General features: G+C 55.9%; 1 protein-coding gene across 2 annotated transcripts in view; it reads left to right on the forward strand.

The window, feature by feature from the left end:
- The window catches only part of MEF2B (myocyte enhancer factor 2B), a 49386-nt gene that overhangs the window by 22951 nt on the left and 5209 nt on the right, over positions 1 to 21226 (forward strand). The window contains exons 1-6 of one of the 2 annotated variants that reach the window (XM_074939401.1): positions 5672 to 6163; positions 6304 to 6641; positions 14840 to 14919; positions 16972 to 17175; positions 17713 to 17841; positions 18012 to 18192. In XM_074939401.1, the coding sequence (XP_074795502.1) occupies positions 14866 to 14919; positions 16972 to 17175; positions 17713 to 17841; positions 18012 to 18192 (568 nt within the window). In that variant the 5' untranslated portion in view covers positions 5672 to 6163; positions 6304 to 6641; positions 14840 to 14865. Of the gene's footprint in view, positions 1 to 5671; positions 6164 to 6303; positions 6642 to 14839; positions 14920 to 16971; positions 17176 to 17712; positions 17842 to 18011; positions 18193 to 21226 lie in introns of those variants that run through there. The other variant, XM_074939402.1, reaches the window with a different exon arrangement.

The raw sequence follows: 21226 nt of genomic DNA on the forward strand, positions 1-21226 counted from the left end.
CCAAATGAAGCCAAAGATCCGTTTGGCATGATCGCCAGGATTTACCGGTTTTGGCTGGGAGTTGTCTCCCTCTGTCCGGGCTGGTGAAGGAGACTAGAGCTGCTTGGGAAATCACTTGTTTTTCCCAGCAAAATATTTTGATGAAAATTATTTTTTTTCTCATTTTTGTCAACATTTTTCTTTGTCATTTTGAGGGGTTCTTTTGTAAAAACAAAACAAAACAAAAACAACAACCAAAACTCCAGGCCCCCCTCCAACAAGAATTAGTTTAAAACCAAAAAATCTTCAGGTTTGGGGTTTTTGACAAAAACCTGAACACTTGTGGCAAAAAAATTACATTTTTACTGAAAATTGCTTGTTTTTTCATAAATGCCGTTTTCCACTGAAGCAATATTTTGATGGAAGAATGTTGACCCAGCTGTAAAAGAGACACTGGTTTGACTTTGCCAAAAAGTTGCTTTTTGCAGATGTCACAGAAATGCCTGTTTTTGGCATTTCAGCATCGGGCGTGTTAGGGAATATCCTGAGTGTGTGTCTCTTCTTGTTCTACCTTTCCCCCTGCCCAGCCCTCAGTGTCAGAGCTGTAATCCTGGGATCTTAACAACAAGGAGAAACATGCAATTTCATCTCTTTCCACCCATAAGAGAGAGAAATGAGCTAAGAGAAAACTCCCCTGGCTGAATCCCACTTGGTGCTCTCCCTGGCTTTGCTGGAGAAATGCAGGCACAATGCAGGGTTTACTGGGCAAGTGGTTTGAAAACCAGAACTGCTGATCGTGACAGTTGGTCACCAGGTGACACACTTGCAAAAGTAAAGCCACTCTTGGCTAGACACCGGACTCATGTCTGTCACGTCCTGGTCTCTTCAGTCGGTGGGGAGCATTTCAATGGACAACCAAATAGCTGAGAGTTTTCTGCCGAGGATGGTGCCGTGTTATTTTGATAGGAGCTGTGGGATTCCGCAGGCCTTGAATTACCCTCCTGGCTGTTTTTGCTGCAGTTAGTTGGTTACCGCAGGGGATGGAGGGGGGCTTGGTGCCTCGCATCCACCCCTGGAGACAGGACTCCCTTCCTTTCTATTCTTGTGGTTTGCTCATTTTTTCTCGAGTGGTTTCCTGCAGAGGAGCTGCTGATTTTCTCTTTGTTGTTTTGTTTCTTTTCACGCCAGAGGTGGCTTTTGTTTCAATATCCTGCTTTTCCTGGGTGATCTGCTAAAGCTCCAGGATCGGCAGAGGAAAAAACCTGCAACCCACTAAAGGAATTGGGATTAAAGATAAATAAAAACCTCCCCTGGCCCTCCCAGACAGGGACCCCAGCTCCTGTGGGGATGTACAATCCAATTCATTGTTGCCTTCACCTTGCACAATCATTCCCACCAGTGCAAAATGCTTCCGGTCTGATCTGGAAGCCAGTTACACCCCACTTCGCGCTGGTGTAAATCATGGGTAAATCAAGGATGAATTGGGGCCCCCAAATCCTCCGAAAATATAGGATCTGACTTTTGTTTTTAAAGGTGACTGGAGATTTTGGCTGCCTACATTTTTGGACACCCCGGATGGGACAGCTGAAAGGGACCCGGTGTTCAATGCTGAGCACCTGCCCCTCAAAACTCAGGTGCCTCGAGCTTGGCGTCCAAACATCGAGGTGCCCCAAAATTGATGAGTCATTTGTAAATGTTTTTGACACGTTTTCTGTCCCCAAACTATGCAGCAGTATGCGGGAGCTGCCCAGGGCCTGATCTCTTTGCTAAACTCTTCACAGGACCCTATCCGGGTTGGGGAGGCTGAGATCTGGGGGAGATTGGGTAGGAGTTCTGGATCCGAGTGAAAGCTGTTGAGCTGGGTCCACTCAAACTCGATACAGAGGGTGGCAATGCCCCAAGGACCAGAGTTGGCACCGCAGCGCCCACAAATTCCAGTGGATCAAACCTATGGAGCTTTTCCCATTATGGTCACCAAAATGTGAGCAGGGTTTACATCCACAGGGCGTCCCTGGCTCCGCTCCTTGCTACCTGTGACATTGGGACTTTGCTGCAACCCATGGAAAACCGTTGCTCTCCTCAGGGGGCTCAGGCACATCTCACAGCACTAATTAGGGCTTCAGATAGGAAGTTGGCGCACTCTGCTGCGATGCAAATGACCCATCCATGTGCACTCGATCTTCAGAGTTAATATTAATCCTCGTGGCAGCAGTAAGGCCATGGAATGATGGGTTGCGAGTTTCGGGACTCCTACGATGTTTCCCCGGCCCTGTAGAGCAAAGCTCAGAGCGAGGGGCAGAAGGCCTTGGAGCTGGGGCACGACTGTGTGTGAAGAGCTGCAAAAACTACAGCGCACATGAGAGTCAGCTTTGGTCAATGGACCTGTCAGCACGTGGCGGGTGGTGGGGGGCACGTTGATCAGAATCACGCCTGCGTTTGACATCAGCCGGTTTGAACTGAGGGTGGAGACGGGTTCCAGTGGGGGCTCAGGTGGAGTAGCAGAGGGACAGTGGGGGCTGGGGTGGCATTCGGCCCCGGATCCCCATGACCCAAGAGGCTAGAGAGAGAGCCATGCCCAGCCTTTTCAAGCTTCAAGGACGTGCCCCGAGCTGTGTGGGGCAGCAGGGTGGAGCGCATGGTCCCTGGGGCTCCTGCTGGATGGGGGCACTGAGGCAAAATGAATCCACTCTTTGCAGTTTGCTGAGTCAGCATCCTGCCTTCAGGTTGTGTTCCGCCAGTTAGAGGAAGTTCTCATGAGGTAATGCTTCCATCTTCCGCTCTGTTGGCTGAGTGTGATGTCATTCAGTGAGAACTGGGCGGGAGGAGCTCCTCTGGAGCCAATCTGGAAAGGGTTGAGCGCTAGCTCAGACCAGGCACCAGTTTGTGTCGTGGAATGGAGCTGTTAGGAACCGCCTCCCCCTGTCCCCAACTTTTTACCCCAACTCACTCAGAATTCCTGCTCCTCCAAATGCACCACGGATGAGCCTTTCTGGAGGGAATTAAAGGATGGGAGAGGCCACAGGATAGCACGAAAGCCGCCCTCACCCATGCCCCCTGTGAGATGCCCCCTGCGAGACACCCCCAGCCCTCCGCACACCCGTCTCCGGGCGCTGAATGGCACGTTGAACGGAGATGTGCATTGTCTGCCAGACCCAGCCCACCCATCTGCTCACACCCCGCTTTGTCCTTTTACCCCTGGCCGTGTTTCAAGGCCACAGCCATCGTCATTGATAGACTTCACGCTCAGAGCCGGGGAGGCTGGGGTGAGCGAGCACGTGTGACTGCCGAGTGCTATCGTTATTCTTGGATGGGGCCGGTCCCTGGCTCCTCGGAGCAGTAGCCCTGCAGCCAACGGCCTGGGGGACTGTATGTGGCTGTGAAATGGCGCGGCCGCAGGGCCCAGACAATGCCTTTTGAAAATAGGCTTCCGAAGGGCTGCTCAAACCAGAGCCCGCGGGACACCTCCGTCCGGGGAAGGGGGAAGTGGACAGAGCAGCTAAAAGGAGACGCTCTAGCATATTCTGAGTCTCCAGAGCAGAAGTGATTCAGCTTGCATCCGGGCTCCATTTTGGCCAAACCCACCGAGGGATTTATGGCCTCTGAGCTCGACCGGAATCGTAGCTGGACAAAATCAAGTCAGCAGCAGGCCCTGCAGCTGTTTGTCTGGTAAAGTGGAAAGCCGCGTCTGCTCCGGGCACAGGGGCTGGGGTTAGCTGCCCCCGTGCAAGCCCCTAGTGTCGACACGATTTCTACAGGTGAAACTCGATAAGCTGCACAGGTGCGAGTGGCGCTGCCTTGGTGGGAATCGTGTCTGCACGAGGGGCTTGCATTAGAGTTTTGTATCAGCAGCTTAAGTTCCAGGGCCCAATGCTCAACTGGTGTAAATCAGTTTACACCAGTTGGTGCCTGCTGCCCTCGGTGCAGACCAGGCCTGTGTCTGCTGCACAGGGCTGGGCTGGGAGCTCTGGAGTGTGGTGTCTCCTGGGACTGGCTCAAGAGGTTGGCCTGAGCCATGGTAGCTGGGAGCTCTCATCCCAACTCTGGCACCGACTCCTCAGTGCACAAGGTGCTTCTCCCTCTGTGGGCCTCGGTGACCCAAGTGCGCAAGGCGGAAGGTATTTGTCTAATGCACAAGGGTGCCATGAAGGGTCTATGACCTTTGTAAAGTGCGGCTAACAAGGAGAGCTCAGGCCAGCCTTGGCGTAACCCCATCACACCCCTAAGAGTCACAGGAGGGAGGGGAAGGATTAGGGCTCAGGAGTAATATTGGCCCCAGAACAGCTACATCACAGGAAACAGACTTCCCCACTCCACGTACCTCTGAGCCACAGCCACCTCCTCCCAGTGCGGAGCGGTGAGCTGGTCCTCAGGACCCTCTTCCAATTAACACTCGCCCGGAAGGTGGCTGCTGTGATGGGCATGGGCTGAGACCCCCTGAGCTCGTTCCAGGTAGGGACCTCCCTTCAGCAGGGAACGATGCTGGGTCTCTAAGACCCGGAGTCTGAAGGTGATAAAAGTGACTAATTCTCGTTGAAAGTCAGTGGGACTTGGGGCCTGCCCGTGCTGCAGCAGGAGGCATGGCGGCAGCTCGGGTGGGCAGGCCCACACCAGCTTTAAGCTAGCTAGCGCGGCTACCAAGAGCAGGAGAGACATGGCCAGGCACTGATGAGGTACCCACGGTTCCAGCCTGCGCATGTCTGTGCTCTTGGGGCGTTGCTGCCGATTTTCATAGAATATCAGGTGGGAAGGGACCTCAGGAGGTCGTCTAGTCCAACCCCCTGCTCAAAGCAGGACCGACCCCCAACTAAATCATCCCAGCCAGGGCTTTCTCAAGCCTGACCTTTCGCCCTGCTTGCTCAGGTGTGCTAACCCGAGCCGCGCCCACACCTCTGATTGCAGAGTGGAGATACCGGCAGGCATCTCGGTTGCTTTGGGCATTCGCCACCGCCTTCACTTATGCCTTGCAACCCTGAGCAGAGCAGTACTCAGCGCCTTTAGCTATCTGGGCCCACCTGAGCTGGGCTGGCTGGATTAGAACTAGTGACGAGCCCCGTCCCTTCTGTCCCCGCTCCTTGGTACGGTACATTTCATGGGGAGTCTACCTCCCTGCTCCTCCCCCCAATTCACATTCAGCCTGTCCCTTTTGCACCATCTCTCTGGCTCCCTGCTGCCTGCCCTGGCCCTGTTTGAATGGCAGCGGCTCAGGGGGCGTAACTTCCAAAGCCGGGGTGCACTGGGGTGATGCTCTTCTGCACCTCAGAGCAGGGGGCTCCCCTCCGACGTGAGTCGCTCTTTGATTGGCAGCCAGGTGGCCCCCTCCCCCCAAGTCCTCAGTGGCAGCCTCTCTAATGAGGAAGCTGTTTGCCTGGCAGCAGGGGAGAAGACTGCAATTAGAAGCAGCAGGGTTTCCCTTGGGGTCTATTCCCCACCCGCTCCCCTCAGTCCATGTTGCTGCCAAGGGGTTTTACGGAGCTGGGGTCCCCGAGGCTGGGGGACATTCCAGGCACACCTGGGGCTTGGGGCAGAACATCGCACCCTGCTGTTTTTTCCACACCCCTCTGCGTTCGTCTTCAATCCCCGCCCTGCCCCATCCCGGCCACCGCACCCCTTCTTTGCCCCGTCTCCCAAACAATTCATGCCCTGTGTAATTTGACCCCCTGCCACTGGGCATCAGTGAGCAAGTATTGGGAGTGGGGGGCTGCTGAGAGGCTCCCAGCATGCACTGGGATAAGCAAAAGTCTAGGGGGAGAGGCAGTAGGGCTCCCAGGATGCACAGGGGTGAACTCAGTCAGGGAGGTTCTTAGCATTCACTTTGGAGGACTCGTGGTCCATTCAATCCATGGCCTCTCTGCTGCACCTGCTCGGTTCGTGCCAATTGCAGTCTAGGTGATGCAGTGAGGGTCCTAGCTAGCCCCTTGTCCAATGGGAGCTGGAGTGTGATCCACCAGCCCACAGAACGGCATTGGAACGGCACGAGTTATTCCTGACCTGGGGCTGGACTGGAAGTGGCAGCCTGGAGGTGAAATGCTCTAAGCCCAGCCATGCATTGAACACCCGCTGCAAGTATCTGCCAGCACTCAGAGCTACGGGCTGCCCAGCAGGAGCAAGTCTGGAGTCCTTGGCACATCTACACATCGGTTGACGCTTGGAGGACCCTGCAGCCTGAAAGCCATGGAGCTGCAAGGTGAGGTTCAGAGAGCAGCTACTCCCAATAATCTGCCGCACCCCGCTGCCTGGAGATGGGAAAGGCAGCCCGGGCCTCTGCCCTTCGCGCGCACAATGGGATAATTGCCTGAGCACTAATGCTGCTTATCTGCTTATCAGCCAGGCAGGCGGGTGAAGCAATTAAAATCTGGAGTGAAAACATCTCCCTCTTTAATACCTGATGGAGCAAAGCCAACAGGAATCCAGCCCTGGGGCCCATTGGGAAAGTGAACCAGAAACCTCACCGCAGTGACATGAGCTCGCCACAACATTAAAACAAGAGCGAAACCTCGGGCCTGCTCCAGACCACAAGAGGAAGAGGACAGTGGAACAAGGAATGATCTTCAGGGGATACCCACTCCCTCCCACACTCATAAATGGCCACTCTGGTCTGGTACCCTTCCGCCCAGTTCCAGGGTACCAGCGCAGACCCACCAACAGCCTGGTATGGCAGGAAGGTAGGAAATGGGTGGAAAGGCCGGAGGTTTGATCCCAGGGAGGTGGGACCTGAGGGATGAGCCGCAGATTGTGTGCAGGGTCCTGGCTCTCCTGTCACTGATTTGCCCAAGCTGCGCCAGTGAACCAGCGGGTCCCAGCGCAGTTACAAAGCTGCTGCATGGCCAGGCTGTGCGAGTGGCCAGACCTGTGGCTTTGCACCGGGGGCTACGGTGAATGGAAGAAGGAAGGGGTACGCTCACTGCACCAGGCAGACTCAAGAAGGAAGGGAGAGCAGAGGGGGATGCTGCTCACCAGGAGAGGATGAGAAGCTCCCCTCTGCTTTTAGCACAGCATAGGAGCTTCAGTCTGCCCCCTTCCTCCCCCGCCGCCTCTTGCACCCTGCCGGAAGAAGGGATGTAAAGGGCAGGGCAAGCTGCCGGGTGTTGTCATGGCACAAGAAGGTACATGCAGCTCTGCTGACTGGTGCTTCCCAAGTGTCCAGCGCAACCCCCTGCCTCTCCCACCAGCTAACACAGGGGTTTGCAGCAAATATCCTGCACTAGCTACACAGCTGGTCCTTGGTGCCAGGGTGCTGGGGCTGCTCATGCTCATGAAGGGATTTTTCTCTTCCCGACCCCAGGGAAGGGTGACCAGGGCGCTGGCCTGGGAGCTGAGAGAGCCACATTCAGTCCCCAGCTCTGCCCCAGGCTCCTTCTGGGACTCCTCCCTGCGTGGTGGGAGTGAGAGCAGGCTGCGGGCCTGGCAGGGGCCCTATGTTCTGGACTGGGAGGTGCTCAGATCCTGTGACAGGAGGGGCCAGGTCTGCACAGCATTTTGGAGCGAGCCTCCCAGCCTGGGCTGACAGCCACGGGGAGCTGCCAGCACCTGGAAGTTGCGGCTGGTGCTGGACTGCGAGCTCTGAAGCTGAGGGATGTTGTAGCTTTGGAGCCCACCCCCTTCCAAGCGCTGTCTCCACGGCTATTTTCAGAGCACTAGCACGAGCCCTGCTAGCCCAAGTCTGTCGGCCCCGCGGCTCGCTCCCACTCGCTCCCGAATGCCATGTGGACAAATGCTGGAACGCGAACTCCTGCTCTGAGACCCAGAGTGCTCATGGTCACACAGAACATCTCTGTGAGAGGCAGGCATTGAAACCGGCTCTCCTGATTCCCAGTCCAGTGCCCTCTCCGTCAGGCCACCCTTCCCTGCCCCACTCCCTTGCCTCTGGACCGACTAGCGCCCCTCGTCCTCCTCTGCTTCACCCCCCCTCCGGGAGCCAAGTGGTGACTTTGCTTCTGGTGGGAAATCGCCCTTTTCCCAGGCTGCCGTGTGTTTTCCTAGTGCACATGCAGGACCCAGCTGATTTCACAAACCTCGGCCCCATCTGGCCTGTTGGTCTAGATCAGAGACACCCCACAGGCGGCCAGGCCCCACCCCTGCTGCCCCTTGCTGCCCGAGCATCAGTGAAGCTGCAGCAAAGCGGCTCCCTCTGCCCTGTAATGAGCTGCTCGGGGAGGCGGCTGATGAAACCAGCCTGCTTGTTGCATGAGCCCTCCCCATCTGCGTTATTCAGTGAATACCCTGTAGGTGATGGGAGCTGTGGGGTGGGGAGAGAGATGCAATGCCCAGGGATCGAGGCAGGACTGGGATTAAGATCCATCCTCTCCGCTCTTTGTCCTCGTGCCCCTTTAGCTGCCCTGGGTTGGAGTTCAGCTGCTCTTGGCTTTAGTTTGCCTTGTCACTAAATACCCTAGGCCAGGCCCGTGTGGCTCTGCTGAAGTCCAGGGCACGCTGCGCTGGAGATCCCGGCCTGGCTGGCGTCGCCCCAGGGCTGCACCACTCCCGCTCTCCAGCGACATCCCATCCCTGCGTGGTGGCTGCTGTAACTTCCCCTTTCCTCACTTTAGACTCCATGTCTCCTCCCCCTCCTCTATTCTCAGCCTCGTGCGAGTGACCGCAGCACTCTTGTTGTGATGCCAGCAGGCCCTGCAGTTGCTGGTGGGTGGGGGGCCAGGGGACGTGACCTGTCACTCGCAGGGCATGGGGTCATTTGAATCCCTTCCTTCACTGGGTTCTCCTGCTCTGCGGGAGAGGAAAGCCCGGCTCCAGAACAAGGTGGGCACAGGAAAACCTCTGGGATTTCCATGCCTTCGTGACCTTTAACTCGCTCCACTGGCCCTTGAGATGGAGGGATTGGTCCTTCCTAAACCCACTGACAACCAGCTACTATTTGTGTGATTGAATAGTAATATGATACATTTATCTAGGGCCTTTATCTCAAAGGAGGTCAAGGTGCTTTGCAAGAGTAGCAGGGAGATGCAGCCACCTCTGGGGAACAGCAGAGAGGCGAAGGGAAATGTTTGGCCAAGGACAGAGAGGCAAAGGCCTAATTTGCAGGCCTAGCACCTGGAGGGTTGGGATGTCTGTGCAGGGCAGTGCTGTGCCCAGGAGGTCGGTTACCTGCACTGGAGTCCATGGGCCTTCCTCTGAGCTGGCCCTAATAGGAATAGAACATTGGGTCCAGGGAGGCTGGGCAGCTCAAGCCTGGGACCTGATTTCTGGTGGTCGTCTTGTCCCTGTGTACTGGCTAGGCTCGGGGCTTGAGGCAAGCAGCCCAGGGCGCAGTGGGCATGCTGGGGTGGAGAGTTTGCATGTAGAGGAGAAGCTGGAGGAGGCAGGAGTGGGGTGGACCTTCATGCTGGGGCTGGTGCGGTCTTGCAAAGCCCCACAGGGAGCCAGTGCAGCAGGGGGGCAACTTAGGGCAGCCTCGGGGCTGCTTTAGTCTGCGCTACCAGCCGCTGACTCTGGCGTCACAAACTGCATCCCCTCTACCCTGTACTGGCTCAGCAATGGCTCTGCCCTCTGATGCTTAGATAGCCCACTCCTCCCAAGCCGTCCCCTGTGTCCTTATAGCTTCTGGCCTGCCTGAGCCTGTGTTAAAGTGACCCACTGGCTCGAAGGGCGGAGGGGCAGATGCAGTCTGATTGGGGAGGAAGGAGGGACCAGCACACACAGGGTTAAGTGACGGGAGAGAGGAAGCCTTTGGGTGGGAGGGGAGAATTAATTAGCTGCTGTTACTTTAGATCTCCAGGCCAGATGCTCTCTGATGTCAGAGGGGCCCTTTGCTACCTCTCCGCAGATGCCACCAGAGTGATCCCTCCTGAGTGTTTGTAGGTGCTGGCAGGAACGGGGCTTGGAACTGGACCCACTCACTGTGGAGGGTTTTTTACCCTGTGCCTTTGGCCCAAAAGCATATTTAGACCCTGACGGTGATAGGAATGGAGAGCCAGGAGCATGCCGAGCATATAAACTCCTCCGGGTCTCCGGAGCGGACCAGCTCTGCAGGAGAGGAGGGTTGTTTGGCTGGGGATGGGGCTTACGGAGTTTACAAGCACCCGGCTTGTGGAGCTTATAACCTAGTGGCTTTGCCTCCTCTTGTGTCCTTCCCCTGCTGGTTCTCCGGCTGAGGGGTGGGCTCTTCTGTGGGCTTTTCTGTTTATAACTCTGCAGGTTCCCTTTGAAAATCAATATGATGAGGTGACCCCAAGCAATGGCACGAGAATAAACATGCCAGACTCAGTAGCTTTGTGCAGGACCTGAGTCCCTCGTTTATCGTGGGATTGATTGCCTTGGTGTGGCTATGCCAACGCCATTCTCCTGGTGCAAATGCACTGCAGTAGTGCAAGCGAGGACACCGTGAGTCATGCTGGTGCAAGCCCCACTGGGAACAAATATAACATGTCTATGTAATGGCCACCAGTTTGGCCAATCAGCCTTAAGCTTAGCCACAGGAGGCTGCAACAGACCTGCACCTCAATGACTTGGCTCAGAAGGGGACATGTAGCCTTGGAGCGAGCTGCGTCTGCAGTAAGTGTTTGCACCATGGTGCAGTGTCACTAGCCTAGACCTGCTCTGAGGGCCTGACTCCCCACGGCCTTGCATCCTGCGCAGCCTGGATGTAAAAGGCCACCACTCCTGGCCCTGCACCCTTGCTTTGCACCAGTGCAAGCAATTGCCCCCAGGCAGGGCTACTGAGAGCCAGGTCCCTTCGCCCTTTGCAAGCAGAAGTAAGTTGGGAAACCTCCTGAAGTTTTCACCAGGGAATATCTGACTTTTTCCGGTAAGTCCCTTCCCACCGGAGCCGGAGGTCCCTAGCGCTGGGGTATTCTCGTCACCCTGGGCATACCTTCGTGTCATGCGTGGGCTGAGGACATAGAATGGCAGTCGGGTCGTGGGAACTCCAGCATAATTTCCTTCCATAAATTAAAATTAGTTTTGATCAGCTAAATATAGCAGTCGAGGAAGAGGGTAAATGGCCAGGGCTTGTGAGAAGGAAGCGGGATGAGAAATGGCATTCGAGTGAATGAAGGGTGGTGTGGGATGAGCCAGCCCCAGCATTTCCACCCCACCCAGAGCTTTGGGAAAAGTCCCAGTCACTGCATTCAGGGGAAGGGGGCATGGTGGATTTTCTGCACAGTGCCTCTGGGGAGCTGGGAGCAGAGCTAGGGATGCTTCAACAAAGGACCATTCCCCTGGGAGTTCTGGCCTGGGAGCAACCTGCAGAGGTCCCCAGATCGAGGGTCAGACTGAGGAGGTTTGGGGAGCTTCTGTACACGGCTCTCAAGCCCAAACTGACCCAGGTCTAAATCCAAAATAGGAAGGAAGGTTTGGAGATGCCTGGAAGAACTGAATACAAGAATCCCTGCCTCCAAGTATCTTCCTGCCAGCTGCACCCTGGTCCTTTCTCTGTCGGTTTCCCTCCACCCTATCCCCTGGGGTTAGCAGCAGGTCAGCATGCACAGACTCCTTCCCCCACTTGGGGAGAGCTGGTCCACTCTGGCTGGTTTGCTTGCCCCATGGTGGTATAGCGGGTCCCAGCACTGAGGGATTTGCTGGGTCTGTCCCCAGACTGTTGTATAGCCGTATAGTATTCTGGGACTCCTGCAGCTCCTCTCCTGTAGTGCCCAGGGACTCGTGGGAGGTGCAATATTGTGGGATGGAAGAAACAGCTGAACTAGGGAAGTTGGGAAGCTTGTGGCTTCCTGGCCATGCTGAAAACCCCCACAAGTAGCACCGATTCAGCTGGACCTAGAATCATAGAAATATCCGGCTGGAGGGGACCTCGAGAAGTCACTGAGCCCAGCCCCCTGCGCTGAGGCAGGACCAAGTAACCCTAGACCAGCCCTGACAGGGGTTTGTCCAACCTGTTCTAAAAAACCTCCAGTGACGGGATTCCACCACCTCCCTGGGGAGCCTGGTCCAGAGTTTAATGACCCGGAGAGTTAGAACATTTCCCTAATGTCTAACCTAAATCTCCCCTGCTGCAGATTAGCCCATTGCTCCTTGTCCTGCCTTCAGTGGGCGTGGAGACCAATTGATCGCTGTCCCCTGTATAGCAGCCCTTCACAGATTTGATGACTGTTCTCTGCTCCCCCCATCAGGTTTCTTTTCTCAAGACTAAACATGCCCAGGGTTTTTAGCCTTTCCTCAGAGGGCAGGTTTCTTACCCTGTTATCAGTTCTGTTGCTCTCCTCTAAACTCTCTCCAGTTTATCCCCATCTTTCCTAAAGCACGGAGCCCAGAACTGGACACAGGATTCCAGCAGTGCCGAGCAGACCTCCCATGTCTTACATCTGACACATCTGTTAATACGCCCCAGAATATCAGATGTTCTCCTAGCTGCATTGCATTGCTGACTCATATTCAATCTGTGAGCCACTGTAACCCCCAGCTCCCTTTCAGAAGTGTGACAACCCAGCCATTCTGTAGTTGTGCGTTTGATTTTTCCTTCCTAAGTGAAGTGAATTTCATCTTGTTAATTTCAGACATTTCTCTAAGTTGTCAAGATCATTTTGAATTCTAATCCTGTTCTCCAAACTGCTTGCACCCCTCCCAGTTTGGTGTCAGCCACAGATTTTATAAGTATAATCTCCACTTCGTTATGCAAGTCATTAATGGAGGTATTGAGTAGTACCAGAGCCAGACCCGACCCCTGCAGCACCCCACCAGATACACCTCTCCGTTTGACAGTGAACCGTGGATAACTACTCTTTGAGGACTTGTGGCACCTTAGAGACTAACCAATTTATTTGAGCATAAGCTTTGGTGAGCTACATGAAGTGAGCTGTAGCTCACAAAAGCTTATGCTCAAATAAATTGGTTAGTCTCTAAGGTGCCACAAGTCCTCCTTTTCTTTTTGCGGATACAGACTAACACGGCTGCTACTCTGAAACCTACTCTTTGAGTGTCTTTCATCCACTTCCACTCGCACCTTATAGTCATTTCATCTAGACCAGTGGTTCTCAGCCAGGGGCACACGTACCCCTGGGGGTACACAGAGGTCTTCCATGGGGTACATCAACGCAACTAGATACTTGCCTACTTACATCTCTACAAAGCAAGCACTAGAGAAGTCAGGACAAACTAAAATTTCCGACAGACGTTGACTTGTTGATACTGCTCTGTAGACTATGCACTGAAATGTCAGGACAATATTTATATTCCAGTCGATTTATTTTAGAATTATATGGTCAAAATGAGAAAGGAAGCAATTTGTCAGTAATAGAGTGCTGTGATACTTTTGTATTTCTATGTCTGACTTTGTAAGCAAATAGTTTGTAAGTGAGGTGAAACTTGGGGGTACGCAAGACAAATCAGACTCCCAAAAGGGGGACAGTCGTCTGGAAAGGTTGAGAGCCACTGATCTACACCTCATTTCCCTAGTTTGCATATGAGACTGTCATGACCTGCACTATCGCCCTTCCCCCCGGGGTCATGACCAGCTGCTACAACCAACGCTCCTGGCAGCTGCTGCATGTGGATGCCGGGGGCTTGTTAGGGATACTTGCAACACCTCTTTTACTTCAGCTCAAGCCAACTGGCTGCCGTTGGGCCCATGGAGCCAGAGCTGAAACTGGTTTGGTCCTGTGTACACTAGCACTTTGGCAGCTTCGTGGGGATTCATCGTCGCAACAAGTTGATTTCTTAGTGTGGGCCAGGACCTTCACTGGAGTCAACTCACACCAGGGTCAGTACCAGGGACCTACTTAATGGAATTGACAAGATTTCAGGACCCAGGAGTCCTGCAGGAGTTAGTCATATCCTAGGGGGGATATGAAAGAAGAAAAGGGTCCCTGTTCTTTGGAGCAGCAAGGAGATTTGGGGTCTTTCTCTCTTCTGCCCTTCCTGATCCCCCTCCCCCCCCACATGTCTAACAAACACACACTATGAAAGAAGTGGGTGGTTTGCATTTTACAACTTCTCATGCAACCACTTCCTGACCTGAACATGTCTGAGGTCAAATTTAGTCTGTATGTGAAAAAAAAAAAAGTTGCTTAAAAAAAATTGTAAACCCCCTCCACCCCCCCATCCCCCACCGCAACCTAAAAACGTCCCCTTTGTCCTATGGAGAAACCCCCCCCAGCCAGGTCAGTGTTCCTCTGTAACCGTTCTCCAAATAACCTAGACCCGGGAGTCAGTAATAAAAAGCTGCAGGAGATTATCTGGTGCAGCTCAAGAGGAAGCACACTGCTATTCTACACTGGGGCTGGAGTTTTGAAATGTAAAGATTCCCTCTTCTGGGGACTCTGGGTTAATAAGGCAGAGGCATTTTCAATTGCCTCGGGAGGTTAGGTGTCCAAGTCCCATTGAATGTCAACAGGCATTGGGTGGAGTTCAGCGAGACTCCCTTGGAGACCCTCACCTTGTGGGGTAGAGGGATTGACGCAGCTGGTTGTACATTGCCAATGATTTTTATGGGCATTTTGAAAAATGAAATAGTTTTTTGTCAAAATTCCCCAAGAAAAGTTTTCAAGTTTTTGATTAGCTGAAAATAATTTTTGGTTTGGATTCTGTTTTTTCATTGAAAAATTTCATCAAAAGTGATTTCCCCCCCTGAAAATGTCCTCTTTCGTGAACTCCATTGCCAGCTCGCTCTGGTGCTTGGCAGAGCATTCTAGGCCTCCAACCCAGAGGCGGATGGATCCAAAGCATCTTGGCCTAGGAACTGGCTCTCTTGGAGAGCTGTGTTAACCCCAGAATCACCTTCTCCACCCAGGTCAGGTTTGGATTTAGATCTGAGCCCCCACCTCATGGCCCAATGATGGTAGGCTCAGAAACCTGGATCCTGTGGTTCTTAGCACTATTTGCAAAGCCTGGTCTAACGCTCAGTGGGCTGCTATCAATGCAGATGCATCAGTAACCATTTCTTTCTCTATTCCAGCATCCCCTCAAAACAAGCAGTGAAAAATGGGCCGGAAAAAAATACAGATTAGTCGAATTTTGGACCAGCGCAACCGTCAGGTAAGCCCCAGCCCCAGGGCCCATCCAGAAACTGGTCTGGGAAACACCGGAGGTTGGGCAAAGGAGTTTGGATTCAACGGTGGGGAAAGGTGCAAGATTGTTGGCTCTGGAAATGTAGAGCGCACAGAGGCAGAGCAAACTGCTCCTGCACTCCATCCCTTAGGCACTGAGCCTCCAGCCCTGCCCGGCAGGAACCCCCAACAAGACGCTCAGATTCGCATTAGCATGGACTCTGCACGCTCATTTGGCAACTAGACCCAAGACCATCAGACAGGGGCAATGTCCAATCCCTACCAACCATGAGCAGGATTGGAGTCACGGGGAGATGTGCTGTGTAGCCCACCACAGTGCCCTGAGCCAGCCAGTTCCTCAGCCTGGGGCTGGGCTTGACCCAGCGACCTAGTGGTAGCAGCCTCCAAAGGCTATTCCCAATGCACTGCAGCCTCTTGCCCGGCGCGTGTTCCGGAGGGTTGGCCCAGGATGTGCCCCGGGTCGTTATGACAGCCATTGGTGTGATGCATCTCCTCGAGCGCTGTGAAGAGCATTCAGCGTGCGCGGCCGCAGCTGATGTCGGGTCACCCTTGCTCACGTGACCTGAGGTGCATAAAAGCTGCAGGCAGTGCGAGAGCCAGTGACGCCACGGGGCAGAGGTTTGCCTGGCAGTTCCAAAGCAGTGGGCACCGTGCCACCAATGCTATTCCAGAGCGGCGTCTGGAGAACACCTCCCAGAGAGCTCAGTTATGTACCTAATGAGAGACGATATTTATAATGGCACTGAGAAGCCACCAGCAGCAGCTGGCTAGCAGGAGGGGCACTAATTTAGCCCTTTCGTTGGGCGTGGCTGCTCCAGATTCTGCCGGGCTGCATTCTCCCAGAGGACAGTGTCTGTTCTGGGTGAGGGCTGGTGCAGATAGGCACCCAGAAGCTCATCTGCTTAACTGAAAGAGCTGCACCTCAGCGGCCCCAGTCCTCCACGGTCATTTACCCCAGCGCCAGGTGGGTGCGAAAGGCTCCCCCGTCGCTGGTATAAATGGCTACACAAGGAGCAGGGCGGTGGAGAACCGCGCCCAAGGTTCGAGCTGGTTGGGAATTTTTCAGTGAAATGAGGTTTTGTTGGAAAATGCCGATTTGCAGACTTCAATTGGCAACGCCCATGCTCTCTAGAGCTCTGATCCACTGAGAGCATGTCAGCTCTTAGAACGGGCTGCGGAAGCCATTGCTGCCCCCTTCGGTGCATCTCTGCACAGAGGGATGTGTTGTAGCCAGGCCGGGATCATACGGGGACTTGGCTGCGCTAGGACAAAGGGTGTGTTCTGGCCGTGTGACAGCCAAACCGTGGTCACTAACCCCCGGGACCACCCTAGCGTGGAGAAGTCTGCAGGTCCCACACCCGTTGCTGCGTGGGATAAAGCCACCCTTCCCCCTAGGGCTTGCCTCACCCTGCTAGCGCTGCAAACTGCCTCGTCTACACTAGGATCTTACCACCGTTTTTCTAAGACATGGTAAAAATACACCCTTTGTCCTAGTGTGGCAGTGCTGTGTGTGCATGCATGTGTGGGTGGTCACAGCGGTTGTGCAAACTGGACACGCTGGGGGTGTGTGTGAAGCACTTACCAAGGGGAGGCTCAGGCTAAGCGCCGAGCGCCGAATTTAGTTCTCAGTGCTCTGAGGTCGGTGCTAATTATACTCCCAGCTGATGGCGGGTCCTGTGTTGTCAGCCACACACGCACAGGGCCAGATTTTCAGACGCGCTTCCCACGCTGGGCGTCAGGCCACTGAGCGCCTGCGTCCCAGTAGGAGCAGCTGGGGGCCAAGATGCCTACGTGGCAGTGGAGGTCTGTGGAAGGGGTGCCCAGCACCTGCGAATCTGGCCCCGAGCACTCTGGGAAATAAGTCCTGCCACTGCGTCCCGGCAGGGGGGCATTGGTGTGACCCCACTTGTGTCAGGGGAGTTACGCGGGTGTCAATCTGGAGGCCAGTCCGGCGCAGCAGTCTGCAGGGCCGGCGCTCTGGTGCCTTGCGCTTGCCCTGAGCCCTGTGCCCGCCCCTCAGGTGACCTTCACCAAGCGGAAGTTTGGGCTGATGAAGAAGGCCTATGAGCTGAGCGTGCTGTGTGATTGCGAGATCGCCCTCATCATCTTCAACAGCACCAACCGCCTCTTCCAGTACGCCAGCACCGACATGGACAAGGTGCTGCTCAAGTACACGGAGTACAGCGAGCCGCACGAGAGCCGCACCAACTCCGACATCCTGGAGGTAACACCACCTGGGCTCGCGGGGGGCTGCAGGGCAGAACAGATGCTGGTTCCAGGGCAATTAGAAAGGCAAAGCAGCCAAGCTGGCCTGGCAGGCAGCTGCTGAGCAGCCTCTGCATGAAACGAGTTTTGCAAGGTCTCAGCCTAGATCCTAGCAGACAGATGACCACTGGCAGTAACTGACCAACCCCTTGCTGGCAGCCCCAGCCGAGAGGCCAGGTGGGGAGAGGGCCTTGGAGACCCAACTGCAATGGGGCAGGCAGGGAAGGACACAGTTGCGCCCCACATGCCCCTCTTGCCCCAAGGCAAAGCCTGAGTGTGCAGGGAGCGGGTGAGGGGGCAGCTGCTGTATCTGTGCCAGGGTCTGGGGGGAAGGAAGCTGTGAGGAGAATGCAAAGTGAGGGGTGGGGCAAGGCGAGGGGGCAGTAGTGGGAGTGGGGAGGGGCAGGGCGAGGAGACCCTGGGCACTTTCCCCCCGCTCTGCCTGCCAAGGGAATCCCTGCTGGGCCTCCTCGCTCACGGGCTCCTTCCCTGCCAGACGCTGAAGCGGAAGGGCCTGGGGCTGGAAAGCCAGGAGCTGGAGCTGGACGAAGGGCTGGACCCCATGGAGAAGGTCCGGAAGCTGAACGAGGGGGTGGACCTGACGGTGGCGCGGCCCAGGCTCTACGTGAGTGGCCAGATCCCCGTTCCCCGCATGGGATTGAGACCATGGCGATGCCTTGGCATGGCAAAGATCCACTCAGTGCCCTTCCCCCACCCACCGGGGCTGCCTGGCAAGGTGATCCCCTCCCCCACAGGCCCCACTGTGACCCCCACGTCCCTGCTCTCCCTTTCCAGTCGTCAGCCCCTCTGCCCAGCCACGAAGCAGCCTACGCGGGCACACCGCCCTCTGGGAGCGACGGAGGGCTCAGCAGTGCCAACGGGTCCCCACAGCACCAGAGCCGCCTGCCTGCGTTCAAGTCAGCGATTCCCAGGCACGGCCAGCCTTCGGGGCGCTCCCCGGGGCCACTGCCTCCAGGTGTGTTCTCCCCGGGTGGCCAAGCACGGGCAGAGGAAGTGGGGCTCAGCCACGGAATCCTGGGGTTGTGCGGGGGAGGGGGTGCTCGGTCACAGAATCTGGGGGTTGTGGGGGCGGGGCTCAGCCATGGAATCCGGGGGCATGGCGGGGGGCTTGGCCACGGAATCCGGGGGATGAGGTTTGGCTTCTAGAGGCAGCACTTGAGTGTTGGGTTGCTCAACTCGGCCGCCTTCAGGTTGACGAAGGAGCCAACACCCAGTGAGTGTTACCCAGTCTTTGCCCTTCTGCGGTGGCCTGTGGAAACGGCCGAGTGCCCAGGGCCTGGATCTCCCCTGGTCAAAGTAGCTGGTCATACCCAAGGGTGTCATGGTCTAGTGGTTAGAGGAGCCGGGGCCCTGTAGTCAGGACTCTTGGGTTCTATTCCCAGTTCTGCCACTGACTTGCTATGCGATCGTATGCGAATCTCGTCTCCCTCTGCACCTCGGTTTTCCCGTCTGTACCTTGGGGGATCACGACCCTGCCTCGGGCGGAGAGCAGTCATTCCACTGTGTGGGGGATTTCAATATCTTGGAATCTGGTCTCATTCGATTTTGCAACAAAAGCCAAAAATGTTGGAATTCTCTGTGAAAGGGGAGTGAAGCCCTGGCTGCGGCGTCTGCCTGGCTGGCTACCTGGGAGTCGCCAACCCTGGATGGCCTGGAAGCCCAGACTGCTGGGAAGCCGTGAGCATGAGAATCAGGCTTCCAGGCCTTCTAGTGTCCGCTTGTTGTCAGCCTGCCAGGAGCGCTGCTGAGGAGCCAGGCAGGTGAGCTCGCAGGAGCCCAGCCGGTTTCCATTATAACGTTGCTGAAATCGAACCAGCTCCGTTAAACGGTTTGATTCTGACAAACCGGCAGGTTCCGAGGACAAAGTGTTTTGTTGGAACTTTTCCGACTGGCTGTAATCCTGACCTCTGCAGGGCGCTGGGGGATCCTGAGCTGGAAGGCGCTAGGGACGTGCAGAGTGTTTATTACTGTAGCTTCTCCTGGGTAATCAACAAGCTCAGAGAGTGGACAGCAGGGATGGGCTAAGGTGCAGTCAGAGCCTGCAAAGCGACGGTAAAAATGGCCCCGTCTCACTCCATACAGCTGCTTCCTGTGTTTTGCTGAGTCATAAGTGCTGATTTTATGCACACGCACAAGCATGCACATGAACAAGCACCCCCTGCACACTCACACTCACCTGCATGCACACTCACACGCATGCACACGCGCCCCCATGCCCACTCACACGCGCATGCGCGCACACACACACACACACACGCATTTCTGATGGTGATGGGCATTTCCCAGCTCCCCTGCATTTTGGGGGGGTTTGAAATCTGCCCTGCAATCAGGATCTTCGGTTCTCCTTGGCCCCTTTCCCCAGCTCAGAGGGGTAAGCAGGGCGGGGTGGGGGACAGATGGAAACCTCAGCTGCTCTCAGTACAGTCGGGCTTGGAAGTGACTGTCGGCTGGAAAAAGTGACTGAGGCTGACCAGTGGAAACTCCCCGGGCGTGGGGGTGAGGGGAAAGGGGGGGTGGGTGTCAAGGGTGTTGGTGGGTAACATGTGGCTTTGCTGCGGTCACGTAATGCTGGAGCCCGAACTCCGTGGGCGGGGCTTGTGTGATCTGTGCAGGGCCCTCGCTGCGTGCGGGGAGGTCTGATGTAATGTGCGCCGAGGAGGAGGTTTCCAACCACCCGGCCTGTGGCGCGGGAGCTGATTGGGCCGGATCGCGCTGCACTTTCCCCACGCCGCCCTGCCAGCCCTCGGCCCCGGTCTGGACGGGCCCAGCCAGCCCTTGGCCTCTGCGCTGGGGCTGCCAGCCAAGAGGACAGTCATGAGGGGGGCCTATGTGATGTGGATTCTTGTCCCTGGGTGCTGGACTGAGACCCCCAGAGCCTGTCAACCAGCCGTGAGAGCGGGGCCCTGCTGCACCCCAGACCCTCTCCTCTGCCTTGGTTGTGGGGGCAGCTGATGGGGGGTTCACCCTGGCTCCTGCTGCCCTCTGTTCCCGAGAGCAGCTCTCTCCATCTTCCCATGTGTTTGTCTGCCCTGGGGCCAGCGGGGAATCAGGGTGTTTGTGGGAGATGCGCGGGGAGTGACGCCCTCCGCCACTGCAGGGTTCCATCGCTCCTCGGCGGGCGAGATGACGGGTGCAGAGGGGGTAGCAGCTCCCAAAGCAGGCCTGGGTGCGGAGCTCACTGGGGATAAGGAGGAACGGGCGGCAGAAAGCAGGCACTGTTGCCCATTCTACTTCTGCGTGTGTTGGGCGGGGGGGTTGCCACCCTTGGGAAGGAAAGATCCTGGGAATTCCTGCCATGGGGATGTAGTGCCAGCCTGGCATGAGTGCTGCCCGCTGAGCAGGGCTGCAAGTCCCAGGCTCAGAGCCCAGCAGCCGGGCCCACTTTAGCAAATCGTTTCCGTTCCTTGCTGGCGGCGTCATGTCCCCCACACCTGACCCTGGTGTCCCGGCCACAGACCAGGTGCAGTGCTGCTCGGAGGAGCCCCGGGGCCTGGCCTCTCTCAGGAAGTGGGTTTGCAGTCACAGAAGCAGAGGAGGTTTCCGCCAAGCTCCCACCTCCCTCCCCTCACACACACTTCTTAGATGAGTGGCCCTGCTTTCAGGCGCCGCTCCAGGAACTCAGGGCTTTCCGACCTGGCTCGGCCAAGAGACGGCATCCGCTTCCTCCCAAAGGGCCTGGGCGTCACTTCTGCTATCTGGACTGGGACTCCCAGAATCCTTTGCTTTCCAAGGGTGACGTTCACCTCTGTGCAGAGGCCTGGCACAGGGCCTGGGCACTATTGAAGTCCTGCCTAGGCTCCTTGTGCCAGCCCCAGTATCACTAACCCCAAGCATCCAACAATGATGAATCATGAGATTGGCTTAAAAATCGTGAGACTTTTCAAGCAGTGATTCAGGGTTTAGGGAATGTTCTCTCTCTTTGAGCCCTTGGGCTGTGTTTGGGTCACAGTTCCCAGCTTCTCTCCACAGACAGCAGGGCTAGACATTTT

The sequence above is a fragment of the Natator depressus genome, chromosome 25 (genome assembly GCF_965152275.1).
Source record: "Natator depressus isolate rNatDep1 chromosome 25, rNatDep2.hap1, whole genome shotgun sequence".
In the NCBI taxonomy this organism is placed as follows: Eukaryota; Metazoa; Chordata; order Testudines; family Cheloniidae; genus Natator; species Natator depressus.